The sequence below is a fragment of the Manacus vitellinus genome, unplaced genomic scaffold (assembly GCF_001715985.3).
Source record: "Manacus vitellinus isolate BGI_N305 unplaced genomic scaffold, ASM171598v3 scaffold_44_pilon, whole genome shotgun sequence".
Lineage (NCBI taxonomy): Eukaryota > Metazoa > Chordata > Aves > Passeriformes > Pipridae > Manacus > Manacus vitellinus.
Window position 1 is genome coordinate 3,413,831 of NW_021940565.1, and position 12,277 is coordinate 3,426,107.

The following is a 12,277-nucleotide window of genomic DNA, read 5'->3' on the forward strand; positions in this document are numbered from 1 at the left end:
AGCAAGACACACTACTATGATGATCAATAATCTGAGCAAGTATTTTGCAAGCCCAAGGTTGATGACTGCCTTCCTCTGTAAGCGATTTTCCCTCTGCAGTTACTCACTTTGGACAGACACAAAAGGATAGGGCAACATGCCCTTGATGGCCTGAGCAGCTAAGAGAGCTGCAGCAGCTTCTGTGTTGTGAAAGCATTGCTCCGAATCCTCTGCACACTGGCGGTTGTCAATCTCCAGGAACACCTTGGTGCTGCAGAGACACAATAGGAGGGCACAGAAATCAGCAACAGAAACTTTTGCCAAAGCACTGGTTTAAACTGCAGCCTTTTATGTCAGTCTTTCTACCCCAACACTCATTGGGCAGTTGCGATGACTTTGTGTTTCCCCATTTAAAAAACAAACTAGAGACCTAGAAAGCCTAGAACGCCCCACACACCTACAAGCAAAAGTTACCAGCACAACAAGGCCAGAGGAACACAAAGGCATCCACTCACCCAATGACCTCTTGCTCTAGTTCTCTGTGCTTGCGAACGATCGCAAGCGATCGACGACTCCGAGCTGCCGATTTCTCCCCGTAGTACGGGAATACCATGGGGTTTCCCTGGGAGTCCAGCTTGATTCTCAGATTGGTGTGCAGAAGCGTTCCCAAAGTGCGCAGGAAGCTGCGAACATCACCCAGCAGCTCGTCGGGGGGCATCAAGACCACGATGATCAGGGTGCCCTCTGCCAGCTTCTCAGCTTTGTCACCAGCACAGTCCAGCCCATCCCAGCCACACTCCTCGCTGTTACAGCCCTGGTCACAGCGCCCATCTGCGTAGTGATCTGCACAGTACTTGTCATACCTAAAACAGTGAGAGGGTTACAGGCAGCACAGGAGGACAGGCACGCTCTGCACAGCACACCTGCAGTCCAGGGGCCAAGGTCTTACGCTCTTCACCATCATTTGAGGTAAAGTAACACTCATAATCAGGATACAATGAGAAGAAATATAACCCCAGGATAAAGCTTGCAACCCAGCAGGGTGAAAGGAGAAAGCACAATAATCCATCGTTCAGTTCTGGTAACAGTGGAAGAGAACTGCTTATTCTGTTTACTAAGATATGTAACACCTCCTGCCTGCCTCACCAAGGGAAATTTATCACAGCAAAGCTGTAGCATTTATCACAAATTACTGAAGAGAAAGAATTGCCACAATAAACAAGCTAGAAACACATTCAGTGGCAGCAAATACAGCTGGGATAAAAGTACAGGTATTGCTGGTATGGAGCAAAATTCAGGACAGGAGGCAGTACTATTAAAATCTAGCACAAGGTGAAATGCCTCTTATTTACATTTCCAGGGAAAGCAGGGCACATCCATCAAGAAGGTTAACACATTACCACTGTTCAGGTTATTGATTCAGTGCATAGCACACAAATTCCAAAAACAGACGAAAAGTACACAAAGCAGCAGAAACTCCTTGATGCCAAAAACTTTCAGCAAGGACCAGCAACAGAAACAATGGAAGAGAGGGGAGCAGCAGCAGAGCACTAGCAGGAGCTACGTTAGTCACACACAAAAACCATTCTCAGGATCAAACCTTACTTGCATGTTCTGCTATTTGGCTGACACTCAAAGTTGTCAAACAGGCACTCGGGTGTGTTGCAGAACTCGTCACACTGTCCATTGAAAAGCATCCAGCAGCGCAATGAGGAGGAGCAGTTGGCCCAAGGATCTTCCATTGTCAGGGAGCAGTCACCTCCATCCCACTGGCACGCATGAGTGTTACAGTCTTCATCACAATAGCCATCTCTTGCTTTTTCTGCACACTGGGAATCCAGACATCCTCGGGGCTCCGGGCTGAAAGTTATGGGCTGTTCACACTGGCTGCCCTGGGTGTGGACAGGGCACTGACAGTAATAGTAAGGAGGCTGAGAATGAGGGTGGCAGCTCCCACCATTCTGGCAGGGGGCACTGGCACAACCCGTGTTTGTCTGGCATTCCTCTCCCACAGACAGCTTGGGGCAATAGCACCGTGGACCAGACGATGTCTGGATGCACTGCTCCCCCTTCTTGCATTTCACTTGCCCACAGGTACTGTGGCTGCTGAACTCACACTTTGCTCCAGAATAACCCTATGTGGGGGGGAAAGGCAAAACAATCAGTCTCACAAACTTATTCTTCAATGCTCTGAGGGCTGGAGGCAAGGTGTCATATGCAAACTCTTTCTCCCCTGTAACTCCTGTAGCCTCATTGCAGGAGCCATGACTTTCTGGACCTAACCTCAAGGATAAACTAGGAAATTACATTTTGAAATGAGCTTAGAAGAGCCACGAACAAGGGGAGTCTTGCAGTAAGCACAGAAAACACAGGACAGCAAAAGAATTATCAGAACTTAATGCTAGGTTTAAGACAGAAAAGCCAGATATCATGCCTCAACAGCAGACTTTTCTGGGGTAACAACTGGCTGCATCGCTTTCCTAGGGCACCTGAAAGCCCTGGGTTCCCCAGCTCAATAGATAAACTAAAGGATGTGGGTTAAAGTGTGTCCAAAGACACAGCTTTGCAAGTGGTACAGAAAAGACAATCTTCATCTACAGTGAACCAGTGAAACTAGTGAGACTGTAGCCAGAGAGCTCTACAGCCGAGGCAGGCAATCCAGTTTCAGGGTACGGTGCTTACCGGAGGACACTGGCAGATGAACCCATCCGGCATATTGCTGGCAACAGCACAGGTCCCGCCGTTCTGGCAAGGCTTCCGGGGACACACATCTATTACACTCTCACAGTGACGACCTGAGATGCAGACACAGGGAGAAGAGAGCAGAGAAATGTGTGTCTGTGCACATCAAAAAGCCATCACAAAGCAAAACGCTCCCATGAATGGCCAGCAAGTGGAGCACTCCAGTGAGACCTTCCCCTCCAAAGAGGTAGGGAGCATCTCTTCTGATAACACATGCTCCCTAAGTAGGTGCCTAAGCAGTGGTAGAGGAAGGTGCAACCCCAGAATCCACAAAGTGTATTTGGAGACAGCTGTCCTTGTCTGTCTCCTTGAGAACATGCACAACAAAGCACAAAGAATTTGCTGCTGCCACTTCCAAGTCAACCATGCACAAAGGCTGAAAGTGATGTACCACACCAGTTTGGGGGTTCCTAGGTCTTATTTACTTTTTGGGAGATGCTCACTGAGGGCAAATCACACTCTAAAATAACGAACAACCCTCAGGACCAGATGCAACATGAGTGAACAGGAGAAGCAAGCAGAGTCTCCTCAGACTGATCAGCCAGATGGAGGTCTTACTGCACTGACCAGCTTTGCAGCAGCTTCCACAGTCAAACTCTGACAACAGAGTTTTAAAAATGAGGATGACCTAAGTATGACTTGGACCCCCAAGGAAAACATTAATAGAAGTCTCCAGACATGTGCAGCCAAGGCTGCTTGCAGACAGCAGCAGACAGGGCAGGATGGCCCACAGAGTCCTGGCATCCTCAGTCATAAACCACAGCAAAGCTGCCCGTCCCCTCCCAGGCAGAAGGGTCAATGTGGAATGTGCAGAGGACAGACAGCTAGAGGAGGAAGCATGCTCCCCCTCTGTGCCTAACATTTCCAGACAGATTTCATGTCTGAGACATAGCAGCTCTCCTTGTTCCTCCTGGGGTGCAGCAGGTCTGCATTCCCCACACCACAAGTTCCAGCAACCCTTCCATGAGAGCCAGAAGCAACATGAGGCATAATTAATAGAAGCAAGCTTAACAGACAGGCTTAAATATAATCCTATCTGATGACCTGCATCAGTCCCACCAGTACCACTCCTCTCACACACTGCACTTTTAGGAACTTGTTTTGTCAGTCTAGGTAATGCTTTCAAAAACTACTACATGAATTCTTCAAGTGTCTTTCTGATTTCTTTACATCTGAAGCTCACAAATTTAGTGGAAAATCACAGCATCTTTAAATTTTAAGAAAAAATAAGGTAAAGCATGCAGAGGTCACTGGTAAGCAGGGAAAGTGAAAGGTTTTAATGGAGGAAAACTGAATACATAGAAAGTTAAACTGACATAGAAAATGGAAAGCTGAAAGTTAAGACACATCTGGAGACTATTAGAACAAACTTAAGCCCAGTGGGAGGCAGAAAGCAGAACAGCAGCAATACTAACAAAGAAGAGATCTAGAGAGAGTGAGACATAAGTCTGCACAGTGTGAAATTCTTGCAAAGTTGTGACTCAAAGTTGGATTGTGGAAGGATCACTAAGCTAGGAATGTCCCGCCTGTCTATGCAGAGTATTCCATCCTGACCACATCAGCAATGTAAAGAAGAAAAGGGGGCGAGGAATAGAAAAGGAGGCCAAAAGCTAATTATGGATACCATGACACTGATTTATAGAGAAAAACCATATGCTGCTTTGCAAAAGGAAAAGCCATGGAGGAGGTGACACATGAACAGTTACACTTCCAATACTAGAAATGTGAAACTATGAAGGAGAGAAAAGTACCATAGAAAAAAAATTCTGGCAGCCAAGTGTCTCAGGAGATTCCTTTGTCTGAGACAGCTCTGGAAGCCAAATTTCTTAGAAGTTTTAAAACAAAGACTGGTTTAAAAACTGAAGCATGGTGTAGGGAAACAAAAGATACTGTAAAGGGAAATGACTAGATAACACTACTGCCAGAGAGGGAAAGAATTATCATTTTTCAAGATACTACAACGAAATTGATAGCATGTTTATGACTACTCACCCGTAAAAGCACTACGACAGATGCACCTATAATCATTTGTCAGCTGGACACAGTCCAGACTTCCACGAGGGTTACAGGGATTAGAGAGGCACTCGTTGATATCTCCCTCGCATCGCTCGCCTGCAAAGCCTTGGGGACAAAGGCAGCTGTAGCTCCCGATCTGGTCAATGCACTGCCCTCCATTGAAGCAGCGGGGTACTCCCGAGTCTGAAATGCAGTCATCCACATTCTCCTCACAGAAACGGCCTGTCAGGACAGTAAAGAGGGACAATTTGAGGATACAGTGCCATGGCCTCCTTTCCTACACTGCTCGTCAAGTTTCAAGACCATGTCACAAACAGTCCCTGAAACAAACAGATAAAGATCCCATCTTAATGCATTGCAGACCCTCTGCAGACAGACAGCCTCAGATCAGGCCTAGGGAGCATGTGTTTTAGATCCAGGCTGTCCTCAATCCTAGGCCATACTGGTATTTAGCAGCTTTCATACTTGAATTAATTTAAGGGCCTAATTAAAAACACAAAACCAAATCAAACCCAAAAAAGATGCACTCAATTTAGCCCTGCGACTGAGCACAGCCCAAAAGCCCTGTGCTGTCCTTGAAAGGCTGTGAGCTGCCACCAGGCACTTAACTTCAGGTAACCCTGAAACTGGGCAAAGAGCATTTGTAGCAACAGCATTAAAACAAGCAACAGCAAACCTACAAAAAAAACACTGATTCCTGCAGTTTGGATTCTGGGGACCTAGAGTAGACCCTCACCACTGGCTAGGGAGGGCAGTTTCTCCTCCCTACAGGGTTCCCTTTCAAAAGAAAAGGTCTGGTGCTGGTTTTGCCTTCACTGCACAGTGTAACAGATACAAAGGGACAGAGAGGGTAAGCTGAGCAAGTACTTTTGTCTGTTAATACTGTTGATTCAACCAGAGTAAGTAAAAATCATTCACCTAAATATGGAGGATGCTTATACTGGCAGCAGTAAGGTGTTAATTTTGAACTAGGCCAGGGACAAAAGCTAAGTCTTACTATCCTAAGTAAATGTATCAATCTCCTCCAGTTCCTTTCACTTACTGGAAAAAAACTGTCACATCCAAAAAGTAATTAATTAATCTCAACAAATAAAGGCTGAAAGATTAAAAATAGTACACTCAGAACCTCTCAAAGGAGGGTGAGGGATTTAGTACAACACAGAAATTCAGGCAATGCAGATACCAGTACATACATACAAACTTCGATGTAGTGACATAAGTAGCTCGATTTTTGTTTTTTTCTTTTTTTTTTTTAAACCGAAGAATAAAATTAAAAACAATATATAAAGAATCGCTAATGTAATGATTTACAATGAAATAAACACTCATTCAGACTGGGAGATGTGCTGACAGTCACACTAAAGTGAATGAACCAGTAATATGCGTGCGCAGGAGGCAAATATATTAGGTTTTATAATTTTACTTATATTTACTTTAACAATCAAGTTCTGACACACAGCTTAAGATTTTGCCTACATTGAGATGACACACTTCAGAAAGAAAGAGTAAGTTCAGAGATATGTAAAATTTTTAACTGACTTGAAAAGTAAACCTAAGGAAAAAAGTCAAGTTAGAAAGCATTTACCAGTGGGTTAAAACGTGCAATCCTGAATATTTTCAAAGGTAAAAGTCAGGGACATCAGGTCAGATATAACATGGAAGTGAAAGGTTAGGTTTCAAGAAACACAACATTAACCAGGTTGTGGAATCTTACTTCCTGAAAATTACCAATATAGGACTGTGGACTACTTTTTTTTTATTTTTAAAGTAGCTTTTAACGAAAGAGCTCAAATTTGCTGAAATAGCTTAAGGCAGCCTAGAGGCACTGAACTTCTTTTCCACAAAAGACTCCAAGAGAGAGGACAATACAGGGCAAAAATTTAAAAAAGTAAAGGACACTGGAAATTACAAGAGAACTAAGCAAATTTCCTGTCTATTTCTTAGCAAAAAAAGAAACCTTGGATTTACTATATCAAAACAGACAGGGTTGGAAAAGACCTTAATGGTAATCTTGTCCATCCCCATTGCCAAAGATGGATCATACATTCCCAAAGGACACTGCCATGACCTATTCCTTTAAAAGAAAAAAAAAGGGGGAAAAAGCAGCATTTATTTTTAAAGAGAAAATATGTATCTCAAGGGATTCGGTGTACTTTGGGAACATTCTTCAAAGAACATAATGCATTCCCTTTAGACTCAGTGTCACGAAACCAGTGGCCAGAAAGGAAAATTCACTCTTGTGATATTCACTTAATTGCTGAGCTTCATACCTCGAGTTCCTGGTGGACAGGAGCACTTGAAATGATTGACAAGGTCGATACATGTCCCTCCGTTCTGGCAGGGCTGAAACTGGCACTCATCCACTTCATATTCGCAGTTGACACCCTGATATCCAGCCACACACTGCCAGTATAGAAATAAGTGTGAATAATCTCCTAAAAGATATATTAGTAGACATCTGAGAAAGGCTAACACAGACAAAATGAGCCCTCAATGGGATAGATTAGGACTGCCTTTGTAGCTAAACAACTGCAAGTGATCTGAAGGGCTGCACAGCCAGCAGCTTAAGCACACAACTCGGCCATGTGACACTCAACAGCACTCTGCATGTTTGAATTCGAGTGGCTTTGCTGCAAAACAGAGCAATCAAATCCTGATACCCTTTAGCACTGAGATTGTCTTAGTAGTTTTGGTTTAAGGTTTACATAAAACTCATCCTTTCCCTCTGGGCACAAGCTTCCAAGGTGTTCTACCATTCTGAAAGGCTTGGGAAGGTTAATATTCCATAATCTCATGGCCTACATTGCTCTCTGCATTAGCTGTAAGAAACAGAAAGCAGTGGAAGGCACTTCCCACCCTGAGAGGCAAGGGATACTTTGCCCATCCAACAGGGAGAATAGAATATTCCTTTAATGCATTTTACATGTATTTTAATATAAACTATAACTCAGGCAAAAAGTCTTTCCAGGTAAGAACTCCACCTCCAATGAGATGAAGAGTTCAAATGCCCAGCAACCACAGCTCCTTATAATCATCTCTCTTATTTCACTCTTAAAAACCTCTCAGGAGCACTGCTTCTGCTACAGCCAAATTAAAAATTTCTTCCAAGTGCAAGTTGCCTCCATCCCCTCTTTGGAAGCTATTCTACCACTTGCATGTGTTTCTGATTTCTTTCGATTCCCTTGCATTACAATGCCCTAAATATTCAGACCTCTTCCTACTAAACCAGCATGCCTTACCTCACACTGGTATCCACCCAGGTGATCCCGGCAGGTAGCTCCGTTCTGGCAGGGGCTGGAGTCACACTCATCCAGCTGCACTTCACAGTAGCTGCCCGTGTAACCCACCTGGCACTGACAGTGGTGTGTGTTTCCAACATTGAGGCAATGACCAGAGTGCTGGCACAACTGGTCCACTGGGACTCCTGAAACGAAGTTAAATAAAGTGAGCAAACACATAAAACACACACTTGCTGCCAGTGCTGGTAGCTCAGCCAAGAATGAATATGGCTAGACCTAACAAACTGAAAAGCTGAACCTTATAGTGGATCAGAACCAAAATTGGCTTCCAAGTGAAGTCACTGCTCTGTCCTCATTGGATCATGGGCACCAACACTGGCATGAAGTATTTGTATTGCTGTATTCTTTTATCACTGGCTGGTGGATATGCATCTGAAGCACTACTGCTCCTATACAAAGGTTCAATGTTTGTACTTAGAATGTCTGCAAAAGGTACGGGAGGCTGACACCCTTCTCCTTTGACACTGAATCTACTTGTTTGGATTTCCTGGACAAAAAATGGCATGACACTGTCCACTTGCCTGGGCTACAAGCCACGTTCCTGGACAAAATTCACTTTAACCAAATCTTTCATATGCACATCACCTAAAGCAGAAATTTACTACTTTGGGGAGCATGGTATAACCTATACAGCTAAACAGTACACTTGGAAGCCAGTGTTTTCCACAAAAATACCTACACAGATCATGAGTTACAAGGTGTAACAAACACAACCTTGCTGAGAGTATTTTACTTTAGAAGTGACTGTGATCAACCACCTAGAGACAAAGCTCTCTGGGATTTCCAGTGCATGCTGTGTCTGTCCACAGGTGCAGGGGGGAAGGAGGCGCAGATTTAACGATGCAGGGAGAAATGTTTTCAATTAAAGCACAGAGGATGCTCATTTACCTCTTTGTGAAGCTGCCACCTGACACGAGACATTGGGCACATCGCAGTAAGCGCCAGTCCAGCCAGACGGACAGACACAGCGAGTCTGGGCCAGAGTCTGGACACACGTGCCTTTGTTCTTACAGGGAGACTTGCTGCACAGATCCATAAGTGTCTGCAAAGAAAAAAAAAACAAAACACATGACATGTGGCACAGGAGGAAACACTACTCAGAGAAAAAGTTCAAGACAGAAAGGAAGGAAGGTCTGCAATACTGGTTCCACGTGGCACTGGAAAGAACGGGACAGTACTTCCCAAGTCTAAGCCAGGTGCTTCACTAGCAATCTCACACCCACAGGAAAGTGCAAATGCACGCAGAAGTAAACCCCAGATGGCCACATTATTTCAAGAGTAAGCTGATCCTCACACCTTCCTATGGAGATGGATCCTGGGCTGGCTGGGTTTGAGAAAATTCAATTTTATCTCAGACTAGGCCTCTAGTTCCACATTAGCAGGAGGCTTCCAGCTACCAAGAGTAACAGGTGTCTCTTCTTTTCCCAGACTCTTCCTATCTTCACTGCCTTTTGAGGATGACAGATGTGTTCCACATTTTCGTCTTTGCTCTTCCTTTTTATCACGAGCTTACCATACCTGCTTTTGGCCTCATTTGCTCTAGTATGGTCTGAATTTTTCTGTCTTCTGGGATTCAGCTGAAACCCCACAACAGTTTTATGAACTGAAGATGGGCTAAAGTCTACTGCTTGTCTTGATTCCTTGTATAAATAACAGGTTTCCAAACAAAGAGCCTAGAACTCAGTAAATCATCATATGAAAGTGGAGTAAAGACCCAAAATAACTCTATCTGATGTAATATAAACCAGTCACTAACCATAATTTCCTTTTTAAGCACTTCATCTTCAAATTAATACAGCTATTTGATTCACTGCAAGCTGACTTGAGGGAAGGATGAGGGTTTTTAAGTGGGTAGTACTGAATTTTGGCTGTAAAATGCAATTTCAATTGCAGAAAGTTCTGCTTTTCAGATGCAAACTGTCTCCTCACAAAGATTAAAGTAAAAAAATCTGTGCTTTCACAGGCAACCAAAAAGAAACTTGGAATTAAGTTTTATCACATGTAGTTGAGCGTGAAGAAGAAAAAACACTGAGCCTCTGCATTTGTAATGAGTAGCTGACTGTTTTACATGCAAATTCTAAAACTTATGAATCTTTGTCTGATTTTGCGCTGCTTATTTAGCTTTGCTAATTAGGTCAAGCCAGTTTACCACTAAGACAAGAACTACTGTGTAGCTGTAATCTATAAATCTCTGCAATAGAGCTTTGAGTAGTACTTATAAATTCAGAAAGTTCTGATTCCTTGTATAAAATGAGTAATACATTACGATCAAGCTTCTCCGAACATAAAGCAGACTTTCTGAGAATCCACGATTTAATTTGGGGACAGGAACATTAATCCTTTTCTCAAGTAAAAACAAAGCAAACATAACAGAAGAGGAACTACTGAACTTCACAGTACTTCAGGATCACTCTCAATGCTAATTCTCCCAATGAGGTTTAAGTGGTGTGCCTGGAATGCATAATTAGGGTAGCAGAGGGGTTGCTTTTTTATATCACTTCATTACTTTGCATTCACTTCCTCCATTAGCAATACCTAGAAGCAGACCTGACAATTTAATGTCTAGCAACATACTTCTGGAAAAGCACCTCCCCCACTGCCACTAAAATGCTTCTTTCCAACACTCACTGCTTTACAAAGACTTGTTGGCACAAAAGAGAGTTGCAAAATTCTTACAAAATTGTCGTGTTTTCCAGTAGTTTAAGAAATTCACCAATTCTTTTTTAAATGGCAGCACTTAAGACTGCTGGTGAAGGAAGCCAATATAGTGTTTACTGTTCCAAAAGTAGAAATAGTCTCAAATCATTCTTGCTGTTTTGATAAGAATAGAAACTAAAGAAAGAACTCTGATTTGAGAAACATCATTCTGTTTCCACTGTGATACGCCAAGTTTAGAGTTTTTAATAGGTACTAGTCAGTCATTTACAGTATACAGGGTTTGCAGCTCCCATGCTCAACTGTGGAAAACAGTAAATTGCCTGAACTTTAGTGTGCAAGTAAGGGTAGAGATTTTTAGTGAGGCTGTGAACAGGACAATCATGTCATTTACTGCCCCAAAACATTTTCTGGTTTATGAAAAAAAAAAAATTAATGTACAATCAACCCTGATTAACTACATCTCCCTATAAAAAATGAACCAGTTAAATTAGAGTCCTGCTAATCAGACTGATAGTCTGCTTTTTGTTTTGTGCTTGTTTGGTGGTTTTTTTAAAATGCATGGCTCTTGTCTTCAATCAGGACAATTTTATGCTTCAAATGAAATGCAACCATTTGCAAAGCTAAAAGCTGCTTTCCATTTAAGAAGAAAACTAATCTAGAAAGTTCCAGTGATACCTGTCCTCATAAATAACCAAACATTTTGATCCTCCTTGTGAACGGGCACACGTGGTAGCAGGGTTGGAATCAGATGACCTTTGAGGTCCCTTCCAACCCATTCTACAATTTCCAGTTTCGAACAGGGGCAACTCATGGGCCAAGCACCTCTTACCAGAACAGAGAGAACAAGATCTCTGCCTTGTTTCATACCTCAGATCTATCCCTGTCACTTCTTCTGTTGGACAGCTCAAACAACAGTGCAAGACAGGCAGCAAAACGTCACCCACCTTGCAGTTCTTGCCAGTGTAACCCAAGGGACATATACATCGGTACGTGCCCAGGCTGTCCACGCAAGTGCCCCTGTTCAGGCAAGGATGGGAATCACACTCATTGATTTCCGTGAGGCAGAAGGGCCCCGTGAACCCCACCGGACACTGGCAGGTGAAGGAATTGATTCCGTCCACACAAGTGCCTCCATTGAAACAGGAGCTGCAAGAGAGGGGGAAGAATGGTAAGCTGAGACAAAATGCAATTAGCTCACAGCCATAAACATGAGTGAAATAAGAGAGAAAAAGAGATAACAGGATGTTCTGACCGCTGCTAAGTTTCTTGTGAAGAAGCATAAATCAGATAACAGCAATCCAAGGAGACTCCAGCTCAACGTCTTTTATCTCAGCAGGCAAAGAAAGTAAAGCAGGGTTTTACTGAGCCATTAGTGATGGATGCAACTCATTTAATGAAATCTTCCCAGCTTCAATGTGACCACAAACAGTACTGAGTGTGGCTTGCTCAACTGATAAATTTTATTACAAATTACAATTGTATTACAAATTATGAGAAACAAAACAATTGGCCCTTTTTAAAAGCTTCAAAGGAGTTAGAGGTATGTTTTCTCAAGGAAAAAGTTTGTACAACATGCAAAACAC

At 43.2% G+C, this 12,277-nt stretch overlaps 1 protein-coding gene across 1 annotated transcript in view; it reads right to left on the reverse strand.

Moving 5' to 3' along the window:
- Positions 1-12,277, reverse strand: part of NOTCH2 (notch receptor 2) — a 75,502-nt gene that overhangs the window by 13,006 nt on the left and 50,219 nt on the right. Inside the window, exons 17-25 of the mRNA XM_018079077.2 lie at positions 11,639-11,840; positions 8,925-9,078; positions 7,977-8,161; positions 7,008-7,140; positions 4,714-4,959; positions 2,662-2,774; positions 1,585-2,114; positions 495-842; positions 108-250 (exon numbers count right to left, since the gene is read on the reverse strand). Coding sequence (XP_017934566.2) covers positions 108-250; positions 495-842; positions 1,585-2,114; positions 2,662-2,774; positions 4,714-4,959; positions 7,008-7,140; positions 7,977-8,161; positions 8,925-9,078; positions 11,639-11,840 — 2,054 coding nt within the window. The remainder of the gene's footprint in view (positions 1-107; positions 251-494; positions 843-1,584; positions 2,115-2,661; positions 2,775-4,713; positions 4,960-7,007; positions 7,141-7,976; positions 8,162-8,924; positions 9,079-11,638; positions 11,841-12,277) is intronic.